Genomic DNA, 20754 nt, shown 5'->3' with positions numbered 1-20754 from the left:
TGTGACAGTCATTTGGAAGCTTCTTCAAACTCCATTACCCTCCTGTCTTCTGCCCAATGACTCATCTATACGTACTGGCCCCTCCTGGTTGGGAATAACCACGATGTTTTCACTAAACAGTGATGGGAAGGCTTCATGTTGCTCAAGTATGTTAGGGGAGATTGAAAGTTGAGAACCTCCACAGTAGATGATAAAGGTAACATGTATTACAATCTCAGACATCATATCAAGTGGAAAGCAGTACGAACTTCTAAGCTGCCAATCTCAATCTACCTACTTATAGTTGAGGGCTTATGTAGACAGCACCACAAGGGCTTCATCCCACTTTGCTGTGAGCAACTCAAACAATCACCTGGGTGATCAACATTGAAAAATGCCCCAACTGTTCCTTTTCTTACAGTTTCCCTTCAAGAAAGCTGAAGACTGACATTTCTATCTGCTGCTGTGGAAAAACTAAAAGCTGTCTTGGGGAGATTGGGTTTTTGTTTTATTTTTTTGAGATGGAGTCTTGCTCTGTCGCCCCGGCTGAAGTGCAGTGGCGTGATCTCCGCCTCCTGGGTTCACGCCATTCTCCTGCCTCAGCCTGCCGAATAGCTGGGACTACAGGCGCCCGCCACCACATCAAGATTGGGGTTTTAAAAAGAAAATAGTCACAGAGAAGTGTGACACACATTCCACAGGATAGAGTTCAAAGAAATCCTAGATATGCAAACACCCCAGGTGAGAAAATAAGGGTATGTAGAAGACATCCGGCACAAACACACAAATATGAAACCAAGAGTGGATTCATTTGATGTGTAGAGCAGAATTCTTTGGCTTTAAAATAAGAAAATAAAATCATTCAGTCAAGTAAGTCATCAAAAAACAATGGTCATTAGGAGCTTGGAAAACATGCATTTAATATAGGGCTTTTCCATTATAAGGGAAATGGTAATGAGTCAGGAGATGAGCTGTCTGGATGTAACTAACAAGCACACTTGAGACACAAGAGAATAGCACTCGGGGGTGAGAGACAGCACTGACAATTTAGCTTTGTGTGGAAAATATTTACCCTTCTGGTTTCAAAGTGCTGAGCATCAGGCATTTGGGACTCAATATGTTCCAATTAAAAAAAGTCCCAGTCTCACTCTGGAAACTAAAAACTAGAAGAGGGAAAACTCTTCCACATCAACTGCGCACATCCTTTTGAGGGAATATATGAAAAAAAATCCAAAGAGTTTCTCTAATATGTTAATGCCATCCATCCCCTCTCACGGGAATAGTAGCTTAGAAAGTTAACTCTAAAACACTAAGTTTACTTACCTTTCATTTCTTCTGCAAAATTCTGGCTCTGATTTAAACACTGTTTGATGTTCTTGAGTTCTGCCTCCAGGTGGCAGACTTCTCTGGTCTTTTGCTCAGACTGACTCTTAAGGAGGTTGTTTTCCTTCTTCATTTCCTAAAACACACATTTAATTGGTTATAGCCAAAACGAATGCTCAAGTAAGTTATGACTTCTGCCTTAATAAAGGTCCCTAGCAGAACTGTTTGTGTATCTCACTAGGGAAAGAATCACAATTTCCCCGTCTGAGTATCTAATGAAGTCAGACATTCTTACTTAAATAATGTTATGAACAGAAGACAACAGCATCAAACCCATATCTGAAGATAATTTTTTTCTTTCAAGAAGTTTCATTGAACTTTCTCATTGTTCATATGCCTATTAAAGAGTAAGCTCAAAAAGAAAATCCTATCTACAAGATCCTCAAGACAAAACCTCCAAGTTCCTATCACACCTGAATGGCCAAATATACCTTTGCAAACATTTGATTTGTTAATAAACCAAAAAAAAAAAAAAAAAATCTCAGCACAAATGTTTACTTTTCATTGCAAAACCATCTTAAGGTTTGCTGTTACAGGAATGATTTTGTGGGAAAAATTACCTTCAATAAATGCTTATCAAGAAAACCAACAATATTCAAGATACTGGAATGTGCATTACAAAAAATGCAAATATAAATAAGAGAGTCTCTGTTCTTGGGGCAGACATCCTCCAGTGGGGGAAGATGTGATACTAATCATTTAATACACAATAGGATGTGCTAAATACTAAAGAGACATTGAGTGTGCTATGGAAAATCAGAGGGCTGGAACACAGAGGAAGAATTAATTCTAGCTTCTGAGCTTTCACAGTGAAAACAGGTTCTTTGGGCATCTGATTGAAGAGATATCCACGCAACAGCATGAAATAAAGTAACATAGGTACATGTGTAGTTCCATTCTACTACCTAGGGAGGCCTATATGTTCTGAATCTTAAAAGCAAGCAATATTTACGTGCCAAAGAAAAACTTTATTGCTTATTAACCACATAAGACTCACATAACAAACAAGTATCTCAACCTATACTGTATGCTACCCTTTGGACCACAGGGAATTGGCATACCTCATTACAAACTGAGAGAACCAAGCACCTCATATCCTTAAGCAGGGAAAAATCATATAAAGCTAACTTTTTTCTAAACTGCATTTCAAACCTACCAAAATTACCCCTTTGTGAAGTAGAGGAAAAATTCTGAATCTTAAAGAAACAATTAAGACCCATCCTCCAAAACCCTACTGCACTGTTAGAAAACAGATGGCTGTGGCAATACTGTGTTGGAAGGCTGCCTTCAATTATCAGTCTGGTTACTAACAGCAGATGGGTACCGATGTAGCAAAGCCAAATTCAAGAACAGGGAGAATCTGGCTAGTAGAAAGTACTTGAAAACTTGCTGGCAGCTGCCCTGTTCATGTATATGCGTTCATTTCATCATTAAAATAAGACAGAACCTGTTGTAGTTATTATACTCCCATCTACGGTGTCCTGATCCTGCTTCCCTGCTGCTAAACTGACACTCTATCGAATTAAGATATCAATCAGAACTAAAGGGCAGCTCCAACCGATCTCAAGATTGATAGGCTAACATTCACACTAGTCAGCATTAAATTTTGCAAAGCACGATCATTAACGTGCAACAATGTTATTGATTTAAATTAGCATCATTAAACTATGGAACCTATAATGACTGGTTTGTTCTTCAGACTCAGAATAATCACCCCTCAAATGAGATCACAGATGTGAAAGGACAAACATCTTAAAGCACTTTGACAGGGCAATGTAGCATTATTAGTAGTATTTCTTCCCAAAATTTAACAGTAGCCAGATCTCTGTAATCAATGCTAAGATCAGCTGAATGAGGTCAACATAGAAAAGGAACTAGAATGTAATTACCTGGGTCGACTTAGCATTTTTATTTTGCAAATGAAAAAATATTTTCTTACTCTAGAAAAAAAAAATTTTAATCAAATCAAATGACACCTGCATCTGGAGGCTTGACAAGAAAGTTGGAAAGACACTGTGCAAAACTAGGTGTGTCCCAATAGGAAGGAAGGAAAAAAGAAGAGAGAGGGGGCACCAGGGAAAGAGGGGGAATTTTATGTTTATGTGTTTGTTGGTCTCAATCCATGTCTGTCCATAACTGGAGACATTTAAATGAATAGTAAGCTCAATGGAAAGATTAACATGACTTTCTCTATTCTGGCATTAGCTCCGTAAATATTTGTTTCTAACGAAGAAATGTTCAGCCAATCCTGGGACCCAGCAGGCTTATAATGCTATGGCTATGACCAACCCAAGAATTTTAAAAGGCCAGAATTTAGAAAATGAACATCTGAAAATGGATGTGCAAGCTGCCATCCATCAGCAATTAGTTTTCCACAAGGCTACAGCCACTTAAGACTTGATTGGGTATCTCATTATCAACAATGAGTTAAGCATACAAAGATACATTTTCCTAGGCATCTCTTGCATTCTCACATGATTTGCAAAATTGGGTACTATGCTGGAAAAGCACAACAAAAATCCCTATAACCACAAGCCAGCATTAGAGCTTAGCAAGCAATTCCACCCAGATCAACTTCGCTTTAGGAGCAGCAAGGGAGGCATCATTTCCTAGGGCCAGACAAAACAAATTTCAGCTACTGTGTGGCATTTCATGATCCCATCCATGAATATAGCTTCATACGTCCCCTGCTGGGCAAAGCCTATATACTTGGATAAGGGATGGATGCAAAGAATGTGTTTTTCCCTTTCCTCCTCATCTCTCTTGCTTGCCAGAGCCAGCTCCTTAGAGGACCTAGTGTAATACAGATCCCTATGCTTGGAAAGGTCCCCAGGCAAGTGTTCCCTCATCTTGACTATCAAACGATGGTATTTTATTGCCTAACCCCAATGCTATGGGGCTGGCACTGGATAGTGGACGAGCAGCTTATCTAAACCCTCCATTCACTTCGATACTAAATGTTAACTTTACCCTTGATTGGGCCATTAAATCACATTTCCAGTACTGATAATTTCTCATTGTGAGCAGCATGTTTACTAAACATGGACAAGGAAAATTTCAGTACAACTGTCACATTATTTCGGCATCCAAAACCTATAAGCATCCTAAATTTGTTAGTGCTTACTTATAATTAGACACAGAAAGATACCCAGAGTGACACAGTAATAGAACAGGCAAAATTATAAATATGAGAAATCTCAAGTGCACTGTCCCCTGATCACACTTTCTGTGCCTGTAGGTGACAGCAAACAATGCTCACATCAAAAGGTCATGGCAGTGATGAAGACCAAGGCAATGGGCAGGTGGTGGCCTGCAATAACTGACTGAGCATTTATGTGCTGGGCACTGGGCTAAGCACTTTACATGCAATGTTTAACTTAACCAAGAATACAGCCTTGAAAAGGGAGGAGAATGATTTGTCCCTATATGCAGATGAGGAAAGTCAGACTGAGAAAGGGTAAGCCATTGTCTCAAGGTCACATCGCGGTAGGTGGCAGAAAAGCAATGCAATTTCAGATCTCGCTCACTCTAAAGCCACTACCATTTTCCCACTAGGTTACACCACCACTCTAACTGGGTTCATCAGTTATCTGGTCCCAATCCCAATGCAAAACACAAGAGCCAGCCAAACTCTTTGAAATCTTGCTATCGCCCTCAAAAGATGACACATACATAAACATAACCATAAATTAAGACAAATATTAACTTCATCCCCAGGCCCTGTGCTAGACACTTTCACATAGATGCCCTCATTTGACACAGACATCAATGAAATACCAGTGAAATGTGATGCATGCACCTCAGTACAGGCTAGGGTTAACTGAGGACAGTGCTACAGCTCACAGACCAGACCCTGTGGGGATGAACGAGTCTTCAGAAACACCTGCAAGACAATGTCCAGCCCACTACTGCGACTTGGCCAAGCAAGCAGTTTTTAAAGTGTTTGGACTCTCTTAACCAGATGATTGCTTTTACAAAATGTTTCCACCAGGCAGCCAGTGGAGTCGCGGGAGAGTTCCTGGCTGAAAGGGAAGCTCACAGAGGGAAGAGTTCGATGCCAGTCTGCCTGTGGAAATGTTAGCAGAAGCATCTGTTGGTTGGTCCCCACTGGCCAAAAGGCAAACATTTGTTTTGCTGAAACAAACACTTCCATTTGAAAACGTTTGCTGATGAAACTATCATCTGATTTGAAGTTTTCTTCCACTTTGGTGGCTGGAGCTGCAGCCCCCTATCTCCAGCAGTATTGCCCCTTTGGGGTTAGCTGATTTAACAATCGCCTGTCTGCCACTGACAGATGTTCTGATTTTACCATCATGATACACTCTGCAAAGCGGTGGGGATAAATACATTTAGACTTTCCTCACCTGAACAAATAACTGTTCTTTATGGAGAAAGTTTTCTTAATCTTTACAGCCTAAAAAGTGACCATGGAACATTTAAAGAATAAACAGAAAAACATTCTTTCCTGTGGGGTTTGATGGAGAAGAAATTTCTACGATTCTTGTGTTGTTCCTCTTCTTAAAATTACAATGTTGATTTATGGCTCTATTCAAATTGTTTCAGTCTATTAATGTCACTGAATGGTTCTTAATTAAGCCCTTTAAAATAAAATCCAGGCCACTAAATAAACTCAGAGAGAAGCCAAATTGAAGTATGTATGCATAAAATCCCATCAGGGTATCCATGCCATTCAGGAACCCTCATCCACCACTTTGTGGACAAAACAAAGTCTCCAAAGACACCGTCAACCAGGGCATGCACAGGCTGAACATGAAGGTCAGTGTCCGCTTTTGAAGCCAGAGTCATATAACTGACAATTGCTTGATGTTTTTATAAGAATTTTTAATCTAGAAATGGCCGGGCGCAGTGGCTCACGCCTGTAATCCCAGCACTTTGGGAGGCCGAGGCGGGCAGATCACGAGGTCAGGAGATCGAGACCACGGTGAAACCCCGTCTCTACTAAAAATACAAAAAATTAGCCGGGCGTGGTGGCGGGCGCCTGTAGTCCCAGCTACTCGGAGAGGCTGAGGCAGGAGAATGGCGTGAACCCGGGAGGCGGAGCTCGCAGTGAGCCAAGATCGTGCCACTGCACTCCAGCCTGGGCGACACAGCGAGACTCCGTCTCAAAAAAAAAAAAAAAAAAAAAAAGAATTTTTAATCTAGAAACTCTTTATCTGTCACTACTTTTATTTAAATCTATGACTTTCCACGTGTTTTTAATATTGAAAGACACAAATGTCAACACTTAGAAAAGGGATTTAGATGATACTTCCAATTTCTTTCCATTTAAAAAATCCCTTCCTTCCTTTCCCATCTTTCCACCTCCCCAGGAGTCTAAAATAACCTTTAAGGAAGGAGTACACATATTCTTAATACAAGTCATGTTGTAGACACATATTGCTAGATATGCTATAATTGCTAGATGCATATTAGTAATTATATACAGAATAGAGAGTAGAAAAATAAGCAATCATATTCTGTCATGGGTTATATACAGAACATTCTGTTTTGTTTTTTGTTTGTTTGTTTGTTTGTTTTTTTTGAGACAGAGTCTCGCTCTGTCGCCCGGGCTGGAGTGCAGTGGCGCAATCTCGGCTCACTGCAAGCTCCGCCTCCCGGGTTCACGCCATTCTCCTGCCTCAGCCTCCGAGTAGCTGGGACTACAGGCGCCCGCCACCGCGCCCGGCTAATTTTTTGTATTTTTTAGTAGAGACGGGGTTTCACCGTGGTCTCGATCTCCTGACCTCGTGATCCGCCCGCCTCGGCCTCCCAAAGTGCTGGGATTACAAGCGTGAGCCACCGCGCCCGGCAGAACATTCTGTAATACTTCTGGCAAATAGAAAAGAAAATGGCACAGAGTCATGATAAGCAACCGACAAATGGAATAGGAATTTTCTTTTCCCTTTGCACTTGGTCCTGTACATAAGTGGAGAAAATTCAGCATCCTCCTCCCTTACCTCCATGCTTCTCCTCAGCTCATTCTCCTTGATCTGACTCGCCTGGAACGCCTGTTCAGCTCTGCACAACTTCTGCTTAAACTCTTCCAAATTTTTTTCTAGCTGTTGCTTTACTGATGTGACCTACAAAAAGAAAAAGAGACCAAGTTTCATTTTTATGTTCTTTACTTTTTCATTAATCATGTATTCTTAAACAATAAAATGGTCATGGAATATAAAAATGGATGCCATCTATTTTGGCTGAGATACAGTATACATCACAGCTAAATATGTCTTAAAATATCATAATGTGACCTTGCAACATCACTCAGCGGCAGCATATAGGAGATGAAAGAGGCTGGGTGTGACAAGGAGACCACAAAGGAAAAAGATTTAACCACAAAAAATAAAACAGCTAGGTATTAATAAATAACCAAAAGGAAAAAAAGTTAAGAAACAGGCTAAGAGAACACACTTTCAATATATATAACAGAATAAAAGACAGTATATCTGTAATACAACATATACAGCACTCTATGATTGAACAAAAGGGCAATGGGTAGAAACAGAAAACGTTATACAAAAAATACAAATGGCTATTGAAAGAGAGAGCTTCAATGGTAATCAAGGAAGTGTGAATTAAAACAATGATATGATAGTATTTTTCACTCCTTGATTGGCAAAAATTTTAAAAACCGAGACTACCTCCAATTAGCAAGGATGAGAGGAAGCAGGCTCTCTCTTGTACCTGGTAGGAGAGTAACTGCTACAGCTTTTATGCAGGGCAATTTGGCAGTAATTGTCAAAAGTTAGGATGCTGGCCAGGCAGGGCGGCTCACGCCTGTAACCCCAGCACTTTGGGAGGTCACAGTGGGCAGATCACCTGAGGTTAGGAGTTTGAGGCCGGCCTGGCCAACCTGGTGAAACCTCGTCTGTACTAAAAATACAAAAATCAGCCAGGCATGGTGGCAGGCGCCTGTAATCCCAGCCACTCGGGAGGCTGAGGCAGGAGAATCACTCAGATCCGGGAGGATGAGGCTGCAATGAGCCGAGATCACGCCACTGCACTCCAGCCTGGGTGACAGATGGAGACTCCATCTCAAAAAACAAAACAAACAAACAAACAAACAAAAAACACAAATATTGGGATGCATATGTTCTTTAGGCTATCAATTTCACGTGCAGAAATCTGACCTACAGAAACATCAGCACACATACACAGATACCTGCCCCGTGATGTTACCAACAGTGCCACAGGGAACAAGAAAATGTTGATAACCTAAGTATCCATCAGTAGAGTCAGCAGTTTCAAGTGTAAGAGAAAAAGAAGAATAGAAGTGACATGGAGGTTTTGGTCCCTGCAATGTGGGGAATGGAAGTGCAAGTTAGCAGGGTAAAGAAGCCTAAGGGAGGAGTAGTTTTGAAAAAGAAAAACTAACCTAGAGTTCAATTCTTATCATGTTACTATGAAGTGCCTTTAGACATGCGAGTGGACTGTCAAGCACACACCCACACATCTGAAGTCCAGAATAGACATCCAGGCTGGGCAGAGTCATCATCCCATAGATGATATGTAAAGCCACAAAACTGGATGAGACCACTTTGGGAGTGAGTCTTAAATAAGTAAAGTGATTATAATTTTCAGTGCTTTAACTACTTGGAGGCATAAATTACTTGGGACAGCTCCCACCTGGTCATGGAACCAAGAACCAACAGAATATGAGAGACCTCCATAGACTTTCGGATCTGAAATCCTAACTCACCCCCACTGTTTCTCTAGATGAGGAAACCTAGAGCCAGAATGGTTCTGTACATTCTCCACTTGGATAGGGAAAGTGAAGGTGGAGCGCTTTTTCTTTGAAAGTATCATATGTCAGTTATGGTAGAGAAGTAACAGGTACAAGGAACAAGAGGGGATGACTGAGGAGAGAGAGAGAGACACGGCCCCTACTTTATCCAGTTCAGCCTGCAGGACATTGTGCATATTCTTGGCTTGCTGTAACTCCTGGGTGAGTCTGGCCTTCATCTGGATGTACTCCTGGTCCAGTGTTTGGAAAGAACGCTGTTGACGGGAGAGCTCCTGAAAAACAAAGGGCAGGTGCCTCAGCCTGATGACGGTTCACTAAGGAGACTCCAGGGTGAGGCATGAGCATCTTAACGGGCGACTGCACAGAGAGCACAAGAGACAGCAGGGAGCTGAGCCAACTGTCCGCTTAACAATGAACATAGTCAGCCTCGGTGCTCCATGCTGGGCCCAGGCATCAAATCCAGGTCTCTGAGGGAAAGGGGAAGGACTCTATCAGTTGACCACGTGGAAACTAGCCTGTTTTCCACCTCATCTTCAGTCTTAAATTAATTACCTCTACTTTGAAGGATCGGGGCAAGAGAGAAGAACTGAGCTACAACAGTCAAAGCTCAACTAAGAAACCAAACATACTCAAAAACGGTGTTTAAAACACAAAAAACTGTATACCACTTTAAATAGGCTTAAATGTAGGACAGGAAATATATGCTACCCATTAACTTTAATAACCACAGAAAGATACCAGCTAACATTTCCAGGCATTCTTATTTAAAATCTATAGACTCTTAATCCGTATGGTACTTTTTCAGGCTAAATCACCTGAAAGAACCAAATTGGCAGATACTTATGGAAGGGCACCTTCCACCCTCACTCTTCTGCCAACCGCTTTCCCTACCACATCAACTACCCTCCTAATTTATTTGCCAACCCACAGGTTTAAAAACAACTGGAGTTGGCCAGGCATGGTGGCTCACGCCTGTAATCCCAGCACTTTGGGAGGCCGAGGTGGGTAGATCACCTGAGGTCGGGAGTTCGAGACCAGCCTAGCCAACATGGCGAAACCCCATCTCTACTAAAAATACAAAAATTAGGTGTGGGTGCATGCCTGTAATCCCAGCTCCTCGAGAGGCTGAGGCAGGAGAATTGCTGGAACCTGGGGGGCAGAGGTTGCAGGGAGCCAAGATTGTGCCATTGCACTCCAGCCTGGGTAACACTGCGAGACTCCGTCTCAAAAAAAAAAAAAACCGGAGTTATAAAGGAAATAGAGTGAAAGAAAAAAAAATGTTAAAGCCTACTGGAAAATGTAATACAATTTCCTTCACAGCACAGAAAATGTCCAAAAGAAGAAAAGTGATCCTTTCCTACTGAATACCAAATCTCAAACAAATCAGAAAACATGGATGAATTCTGAATACTAATTCCCTTCTCTAATCAAAAACTCAAAGATTAAAAAAAAGCACAAAAGTGAAGATGTGAAAGAAAATAAGGTGACCTTTAGCTCACAAAGCATTTCCCCTCTAATAGAATTTCCCAAATTGTGATAACAACTCCCCTTTCCAAGTGATCAAACTATGAAAAACCCATAAAAAGCCTCTCAGACAAACACCTCATGAATCCATTTACCTTACCTCTTGAAACTCCTTTTCTTTTTCCTTAATTTTCTGTTCCAGAGAACATCTGGCACTTTCTGCATTTTGTCGCTGACAACTCAAATCTTCTGTCAATTTTTTCAGTTTTTGTTCCAATGCAGTATACTAATAACGAATAAAAATGTTCAAGACAAAATAAATACTACTCACGTAAATGAACAAATATTTTGTGTTTTAGAAAAACTGCTATAATTATTTTAGCACACAATTTATGTTTAGGAACTATTAGCAAGGATGTAAAGCATTAGCCCACTTGAATAAATACTTCCTAATTTGTGCCATGAAAAAAAAGATCAGCATGTCTAACGATTCATCTAACATTTTGTTGCATGGAAATGAGAGGTTAAAATGCAATGGTGTTAGCCTATGTAATTTAAAAGCTGTAAAATCATCAGAGGGTGCCCATTACCCTCATATGATAGTCTGTTTCAAGCATAATGGATTTTGCGGGAAATTTTAAATATTAAAATGCTTCTTTCCACAATGTTCCAAACTATGCCACTTTAAATTTCAGGAGGTTCACAGGACTCCAGAGAGTACCACAACTGGTTTTTAATCATGCTGCCATAAGCAGCACAGAGAATATTCCATTGCCTTTTCACAAAGCCAGATATCCCTTAAGTAATTTTTAAGACATGAATTACATGAAAATTTAGGATGCTCTTCTAAAATTAGATTGGAACAAAATGGTTTTAACTCTTTAAGTGTTGAAAGCCATTCCTCTATACATTCCCCATGGGCTCGAATCCTTAAACTGCCCTACAAAACAACTCTATAAAAGACCAGGGAATAAAAAGACAACTTCATCTTGGTGGGGAAGAGTTCTCCACTACAAAAGAAATGTGTCCCAAGTTGGCAGATAGCTCTAGTAATGTAGATTCTCCAAAGTCTGATTTAAAATTATGAGAAATATTAGAAATGTAACTGAGAATTTGGAGGAAAAGAAAACACTATGTAATACTCAATTGCTACAAAGAATTCACTCAAAAATCCTGGTGACCAGTCAATCACCAACTATTAACTAACCGAAGAAGAAAGGGGCCACGCTGGTCATTCATGACTAAATGACTTTGCAAATATCAGAACTTTAAAAAGACCAAACTCAAAAGGTTAAAATTTTGGGCCAGATGTTCAATGACACTCTTGTCATTATCTTTATTGTCCTTAAATTTTCAAAGGCCCAAAGAGAAGCATTACGGAGATTATTTATAACAAAAATAAATATGAATTTAACAAATATTGATTGAGAGCCCACTATACATGTCACACACTGTTCTAGGCATTGGGGATACAACAGCAAACAACTCAGACAAAAGTCACTGCTCAGGCCAGGCGCAGTGGCTCACGCTTGTAATCCCAGCACTGTGTGAGGCCGACGTGGACAGATCACTTGAGGTCAGGAGTTCGAGACCAGCCGAGGCAACATGATGAAACCCCATCTCTACTAAAAATACAAAAATTAGCCGGGTGTGGTGGCGCAGGCCTGTAATCCCAGTTCCTCAGGAGGCTGAGGCAGGAGAATTGCTTAAACCCAGGAGGCAGGGATTGCAGTGAGCTAAGATCGTGCCACTGCACTCCAGCCTGGGCAATTAGAGCGAGATTCTGTCTCAAAACAAAACAAAACAAAAAGTCACTGCTCAAATGATGGTTCAAAGTTTAACAAATCTCAGGGAAAAAAAAAAAAAAAAAAAAAAACAAAAACCTTGCACGGAGTAAATGAATGAACCCGTGGCGCCCTCTACTGGCACTCCTTCAAACTGCAATGCAGTCCACTAGAAGGGTCCTCGAATCAAGAATCCTTTTCTACTAAACACAGCAGGTTGAAAGAGTCTTTAGAAGGTACTTACATTTTATTAAAAAATTTTTAAACAACATTCTATTATCAGTGATACCTAATTCATATAAGAGTATCTGACCACTAGGTGTCATGAATGCTCCATAATACTGTAAAATAGTGCCCAGAGCTCAAGTCCTTGAAAATATGTAGCACACGACCCTGGGCACTCACTCCGGACCTTTTTATCTGTGAACTGTGGGTGCTGAACTCCAGGTCTGCTGCCAGCTCAACACTATGTTTCTCCATGAATTCAAGCCTTGTATCTCACAATTTGTAAATACTTGGAAAAGACACTCTACAAACAGCATATGTTCACTTAAGAGCACGGTATTTATTTTTGTTACAGTAATTCCATTTTATTTAATAGGTAAGTCTAATGTTAGATCTGGAAACAGCATAAACATAGCATAATTTTATTTCAGTTACACATTTGACAAGGACATACTATCCTTAGGGACAAGATAGAAAAGAGTAGACTGAATTTTCAGTTACATGGATTTCTAGCTCAATGGAAAAAAGGAACCCAAAAAGCACAGAACAAACAAGTATTAAGAACCTGGAGGGGCCGGGCGCAGTGGCTTACACCTGTAATCCCAGCACTTTGGGAGGCCAAGTCGGGCGGATCACTTGAGGTCAGGAGTTTGAGACCAGCCTGACCAACATGGTGAAACCCTGTCTCTACTAAAAATACAAAAAAAATAGCTGGGCGTGGTGGCATGTGCCTGTAATCCCAGCTACCCAGGAGGCTGAGACAGGAGAATCACTTGAACCCAGGAGGCGGAGGTTGCAGTGAGCCGAGATCGCGCCATTGCACTCCAGCCTGGGCAACAAGAGCGAAACTCCGTCTCAAAAAAAAAAAAAAAAGAGCCTGAGGGGGTTGGGTGCAATGTCTCACACCTGTAATCTCAGCACTTTGGGAGGCTGAGGTGGGCAAACTGCTCGAGCCCAGGAGTTCAATACCAACTTGGGCAACATGGTGAAGCCCATCTCTACTAAAAATACAAAAATTAGCCAGGTGTGTGGTGGCAGGCGCCTACAGCCCCAGCTACTAGGAAGGCTGAGGTAGAAGGAGCCCAGGAAGCGGAGGTTGCAGTGAGCCAGGATCACACCACTGCACTCCAGCCTGGATGACAGAGTGAGACCGTGTCTCAAAACAAAAAACAAGAACCTGGAGGGAAGACTCTAATAGAAAGCCAGAGCTGTATTCTCAGCACTATCCTAGTCAAAAATATTAATTCATTATTTTACGCAAAGAAACTTCATTATATGTGTCAGACAGAACAAGGATTTGGTGAATTTGTCACTCCAAAACCAGAGAAGTAAAGTGTAAAATGAGAAATGTAATTCTTACACACAGGAAGGCCTAGCTTGGCAGAAATGCAACTGAAAATTAGCTTAATTAACTAGGAACTTGAAAATAAGCCATGATAATAACAGCTAATATTATTATAAGTTCACCATGTGCCAGGTACTATGCTAAAGCCTTTACAAAAATTATCTCAATCTTTACAACAACCTATGACAAAGGCATTATTAATACAATTTTATTGATTAGACAACTGGTGCTCAGAAGTTCATTAAATAACTCAAAAAGCAATAAAACTGAGATGGGGCAGAGCCAGGTTCAAATCCAAGTCCTTCTAACTTAAAAGACCAAATTACTATTACATAGTGAGACTGCATGAAGATATTAAATGTATGGATCAAAGGTGGTCATAGTTCCACTGAAGCGCCATTCTCCCTTTATATATCTAATCAATCTTTTTCCAGAATTTCTCCGTATAAGGCACTGCACTAGGAGAATATACAAAAACGAACCTGATTTTTACTTCCAGGAAGATGGAATAATCACACTTTTCCCTATTCTTCCTAACTAGAACAAATAAAAACCCTGGACATTATAGTAAAACAAACAAGTTTGAAAGGTGGAGAGAAGGCAGACTGACTAAGGAGCTCAGGACCTGAAGAAAAACACTATGGCACTGGGAAAAAAGGACTGTCAACACAGAATCCTATACCCAACAGAATAACCTTCAGGAATGAAAAGAAAATCAAGACATTCTCAAATAAAGGAAAATTAAGGATTTGTGGCCAACAGACTTACCCTAAAAGAAGGGCTAAAAGAAGTTCTCTAAATAAAGGAAATAAAGGAAACTGGAAGGAAATCTAGGAGGGAAGGAAGAACAAGCATAGCAATGATTTTATATATATATATATATATACACACACACACACACATATATACACACACACACACGTATACATACACACACACGTATACATACACACACACACACACACACAAATATAATAGGCTTTCCTTCTCTTCCTCAGCTTTTTAAAATATGTTTAAGAGTTGAAGCAAAATGTAGTTCTAAATGTATGTACAGAAAACATTTAAGACAATTCTATTATAAATGAGGGAGGGTAAAAGGATGAAAAGGAAGAAAACAGTCTGTAAAATTCACTAGAACTAGTGAAATGAAGACACCAATAGACTGTGATAAAATGTGTATAAATAATGTAATATCTAGAACAATCACTATAAGCTCTACAAAGAGATTCACTGAAAAATATATAGACAAAGCAAAATGGATTTTTAAAAAATGTTCAAGCAACCCACAAAGGCAGGAAAAAAAAAAAAAAAACAAATGAAAAAGCAGAAAGAAACGGAAAACAAAAAATAAAATGGCAGACTTAGGTCATAATATATCAATAATCACATTAAGTATAAATAGCCTAAATATACCCATTAAAAGATAGACAGTGGAGGACGGGTGCAGTGGCTCATGCCTGTAATCCCAACACTTTGGGAGGCCGAGGCAGGTGGATCACCTGAGGTCAGGAGTTCAAGACCAGCCTGGCCAACATGGTGAAACCCCATCTCTACTAAAAATACAAAAATTAGCTGGGCGTGGTGGCGGGTGCCTGTAGTCCCAGCTACTCCTACTCAGGAGGCTGAGGCAGGAGAATCACTTGAATCTGGGAGGCAGAGATTGCAGTGAGCTGAGATTATGCCTCTGCACTCCAGCCTGGGTAACAGAGCCAGACTCCATCTCAAAAAAAAAGACAGATAGTGAAAAAGTATATTGAAAAACATGGCCCAATTATATGTTGTCTACATGAAAGTCACCTCAATATAACAAAATAGGTTGAAAGTAAAGAGGAAGAAATACATCATGCTAGCAGTCAAAGGAAAGCTGGAGTGGCTATATTAATAACAGGCCGGGCGCGGTGGCTCACGCTTGTAATCCCAGCACTTTGGGAGGCCGAGGCGGGCGGATCACGAGGTCAGGAGATCGAGACCACGGTGAAACCCCGTCTCTACTAAAAATACAAAAAATTAGCCGGGCGTGGTGGCGGGCGCCTGTAGTCCCAGCTACTCGGAGAGGCTGAGGCAGGAGAATGGCGTGAACCCGGGAGGCGGAGCTTGCAGTGAGCCGAGATTGCGCCACTGCACTCCAGCCTGGGCGACACAGCGAGACTCCGTCTCAAAAAAAAAAAAAAAAAAAAAAAAAAAAAAAAATAACAGACAAAGTAGACTTCAGAATAAAGAAAATTACCATGGACACTAAATAGTGATAAAAGAGTCAATCCACCAAGACGTAGCAATCCCAAATGTATATGCATTCACCAACAGAGCTGCAAAATATGTGAAGCAAAAACTGGAAGAAATCAAAGGAGAAAAGGACAAATCACAGTTATAGGTGGGGACTTCAACATCCTCTCTCAACAATGAATTGAACAACTAAACAGAAAATCAGCAAGTATATTAACAAACTCAACAACATCATCAACCAACAGGTTCTAATGACATTTTTTTTTATTAATATAAACCTAAAGCAAGCAGCAATCAATGAAATTGAAAACAGAGAAAAAAAAAATCAATGAACCAATGGGCTGATTATTTGGAAAGATCAGTAAAGGTCAACGAAACTGACAAATCTCTAGCAAGACTGACAAAGAGATAGAGAGAAGACACAAATTACCAACATCAGAAATGAACAAGGAATATCACTACAAATATCAAAAGAATAATACAGTGAATAACTCTATATGTATAAAGTTGACAACTAAGATGAAAATACAAACTATTCTAATTCTCCCAATATGAAATGGATAATTTTAATAGTTCTGTAACTATTTTAAAAATTGAATTTGTATTTTAAAACTCCCAGAAATCTCCAGATTCAAATGATTTCACTAGAGAATTCTACTGAATATATAAAGAAAGAAAAAAAAAATTCTACACAATCTCTTTCAGACAACCGAAGAGGAAGGAACACTCTCTAATTTGTGAAACTAGGATACCCTGATACAAATATCAAACAAAGATGGCAGGGGAAAAAAAGAAAGCCAACCAATATCCTTTATGAATATAGACACAAAAAATCCTTAATAAGTTATTAGCAAAAAAAAAATTCAGAAATATATTTTTTTAAATTATACACCATAAGAAATTAGGGTTTATTCCAAATATGCAAGGCTTATTCAAATGTGTGAAAATCAATCAGTGTAACCCACCACATTAACAAGCTATTATTTTGTACAACTGCATATGAATCTACAATTATCTTAAAATAAAAGTTTTAAGTAAACAAATGAAAGAACCTGCCCCAAGAAAGCAAATAATAGAAGTATGTCTACTACAATGGTTTTTACCTAAAGCCTCAGAAATATCTAAAGAGTTTATTAAAAATCAATTCCTTAGCCCCACCCAAACATAGATCTAATCTAACAGAATTAAATTTTCAAGGTTCTCTGTGATATTGGAAATTAGCCAAGTGTGGGAACCACAGGGCTAGAACACAAATAACAGTAGTAAAAAAGTCATAAGGGGGATGCCAGGAGAAAATGTCTTACTGCATTAAGAGATGAGGGAAGGAGCTCACAAGAATGAGAAAGCTATAAAGGGCCAGACCTGGAAAGAAGGACATTTCAAGCAGAAAGGCAAATATAAGGAAAACATTGGACCCAGAGAAAGGGTAGGGTCAGTAAACAACACCAAATCCTCATGGTTGGTCTTAGAAGATAATTCATTTTTCTCTACAATACTTATTACCACATACCATACTATGTTACTATTGTTATTTTCTGCCTCCCTCTATTAAGATGAAGCTCCCCAAGGCAATGATTTTTGTCAATTTATCGCTATTCCAGCCCTAGATCTGGAGATTTTTGTCTATTTATCACGGTTCCAGCCCCAGGTCTGGAACAGTGCCTAATATATAGCAGGCACAAATATCAATACATGCTTGTGAAATGAGTCAGTAAATGAATGAGTAATAGAAAAAAGAGAAGAAAAGACTAGCTAGAGAGGTAGGCTGGGACCAAAGCAACAACAAGAACAACAACAACAACAACAACAAAATAACAGGCTAAGAAGCTTGGCCTCCGCTGGAGTCTTAAGAAGATTCGGTGGTGGGTGTACAGTCATTCCCTCAGTATCCATGAAGGACTGGTTCCAGGACTCCCTGCAGATACCAAAATCTGAGGATGCTCAACTCCCTGATATAAAATGGTATAGTGTTTGCATATAACCTATGCACATCCTCCCACACACTTTAAATCATCTCTAGATTACTTATGATACCTAATACTATGTATATGCTATGTAAATGTTTGTAATAATGTATTTGTTTAGGAAATAATGACAAGGAAAAAAAGCTCTGTATATGATCAGTACGGACAAAGCCATTCTTTGAGACAGAATCTCACCCTGTCGCCCAGGCTGGAGTGCAGTGGCAATCTCTGCTCACTGCAACCTTTGCCTCCCAGTTTCAAACAATTCTTGTGCCTCAGACTCCCAAGTAGCTGGGATTACAGGTGTGCACCACCACACCTGGCTAATTGTTGTATTTGTAGTAGAGACAAGGTTTTGTCATGTGGGCTAGCTGGTCTTGATTTCCTAGCCTCAAGTGATCCATGTGTCTCAGCCTCCCAAAGTGAGGGGATTCAGGTGTAAACCACGGGTGCCTGGCCTTTTTTTTTTTTCCCTAAATGCTTACGATTCATAGTTGGTTGAATCCATGAATGCAGAACTCATGGGTACAATGGACCAACTATATATATATATATATGATCCCAAGAGCAGATTTATTAAATCCTATCAAATGTCCTAAAACTCCTTTAAAGTGCCATTAAGTACCTATTCGAATGTGGCACACATCATGCTAGATGCTGTATATACATTTGCTTTATTCTCTATTACCTCCTGCAACATAAAAGAGATCAGTGACTTGCCCAACGTCACTCAGCTGGGAAAGTGCGGCACCAGGCTTGATCCTGGATCTGCCCAACTTAAAACAGCTTTCTAGTTCAATTGCATCAAGAGTGCCTAACATATATTAACAAAGAACATTACTGACATTTATTTCATAAACTTATGTATAAAATACTCTTTCTAAATAATTATATGAAAAGATGAAGATTTCTCCAGTAATTCACGAAAAGTCAAGTACCTTGGTTGACGCCTGGTCGTATTGTGCTGTTGTTCTCACTAGTTCATCCCTACATTTGTTCAAAACTTTCTCTTTTTCAATTAATTCCACTTTTGCTTTCTCCAGTTGGAGTTGGAGTTCTTGAAACTTATTCACTTGGCCTTTCATTTCTTTGTCTTGTCCTTGCAGGCGTAGTTCCAACTCATTAATCTTGCTTCTTAGCTCTTAAGCCACAAATAAAAATCACACTCCAATTCATATATATCCTTCCCAAAATGTACGTAACTTATCATTTGTTTTATTCTTTTCTGAAATCTCTGACGAAACAAATATTTACACTAAACATAGAAGCTACTTTAATTGGATTGAATTTCAATAGTTAGTTTCTATTGTCATTTGCATTCAAATACTCTATAGAAAGCAGGAGAAACAGATTTTCTTACATTTTAACAAAGAAACTTGGTGGGGGAAATGCTTTTCTAAAATCAGAAACGCTATCTTCTTATTGAGACTGTGAAAAGGTACATCACATATGACACCCTTTGTTAAAATTACCATTTGGTTTTACACAACAGCAAACTATATTTGTTTTGTGCCCATATCAATGCAAATCAGTGCTAAGGAGTGAAAAGTTCACCCTCCTATATTCTCTGGTAGTTTTACCTCCAGTAAACATCAAGACAGTGTGAACCTCCCATACTGCCAAAATTAACAATGATTTTTTTCCACTTTTTTCCCACATACGCTCAACATTGGTTCCAATGGCATTGGCTAGGTGACAGCTCTCACCAGTGAACACTGACAGTGATTTTCAATATATCACAGCACTGGAAATTATCATCTTCTACAGAGTAGATTCCAAAACACCACCTGGTACCCTTGGCTGTCAGCTGCAGCGTGGCACAGCAGCCAAGGTTACAGGTTTGCTCCCATATGGACAACCTGGCAGGGCACAGCAAAGCTGTTCTGCAGACACACACACAACCTCTGGCCAAAGCTGGTCAGACCACAGCCTGGTTCTGTGGGTCACAAAAGGAGCCAGATGAGAAGCATGAGGAGTGTAAACTGTAACCAACCCACTTGTCCTGCTTCTGGAAAGATAAGTCAAAGCCTCTCAACCTACTTTAGAGGCTTCCAGGCACCAGCTTTTCAATACAAATAAAAGTACATTCCAACACTATATGCCTTTTATCATTATTGAAGAGACAGTATATTTCACAAAACCAGTCTAGGATGTTGAACACTGACGTGCCTAACAAAACACATAAGCACTTTATGGGATTAAAAAGGATGTTGAACACTGACGTGCCTAACAAAACACATGAGCTCTTTATGGGATTAAAAATATCTGGAATCACCTGTGAAATTACCTCAAGCAAAGTGAATTTAAACTTAACTTAGCTCAATGTTACCTTGATTCTGCGCTTTTAATTGATCCAAAAGATGAGGACTGCTAGAATTGTCAAAGAAACTGCTATTAGCATCTCTTTTCCCTATTTGCAAAATTGATCGACTTGGAGTCACCTCTTGTTCCCCAGAAAAGTAAGATGCAGAGAAATCTCTCCTAATTGGAGTTTTTTGAGAATTAGATGAAAGATGACTTGGGGTCTTCTCTTGCTGCCATGAGAACACAGACGATGAAGCCTGATGCCGGGCAATGTCACGGTGATTCATGGTGGTTTGTGGAAGAGTCTGGCTTGCTTTCTGTAGAAACAGAATCTCTTTA

The 20754-nt window shown here is 39.9% G+C and overlaps 1 protein-coding gene across 9 annotated transcripts in view; it reads right to left on the bottom strand.

Moving 5' to 3' along the window:
* CENPF (centromere protein F) overlaps positions 1-20754 on the bottom strand; it is a 140806-nt gene that overhangs the window by 106239 nt on the left and 13813 nt on the right. For all 9 annotated transcript variants that reach the window (XM_055233713.2, XM_063613910.1, XM_063613909.1 and 6 more), the window contains exons 6-11: positions 20441-20732; positions 19050-19252; positions 10731-10856; positions 9250-9378; positions 7320-7442; positions 1303-1438 (exon numbers count right to left, since the gene is read on the bottom strand). In XM_055233713.2, coding sequence (XP_055089688.1) covers positions 1303-1438; positions 7320-7442; positions 9250-9378; positions 10731-10856; positions 19050-19252; positions 20441-20732 — 1009 coding nt within the window. The remainder of the gene's footprint in view (positions 1-1302; positions 1439-7319; positions 7443-9249; positions 9379-10730; positions 10857-19049; positions 19253-20440; positions 20733-20754) is intronic.

Source organism: Symphalangus syndactylus, chromosome 19 (assembly GCF_028878055.3).
Source record: "Symphalangus syndactylus isolate Jambi chromosome 19, NHGRI_mSymSyn1-v2.1_pri, whole genome shotgun sequence".
Lineage (NCBI taxonomy): Eukaryota > Metazoa > Chordata > Mammalia > Primates > Hylobatidae > Symphalangus > Symphalangus syndactylus.
This window is presented reverse-complemented; position numbering and strand designations above follow the sequence as displayed.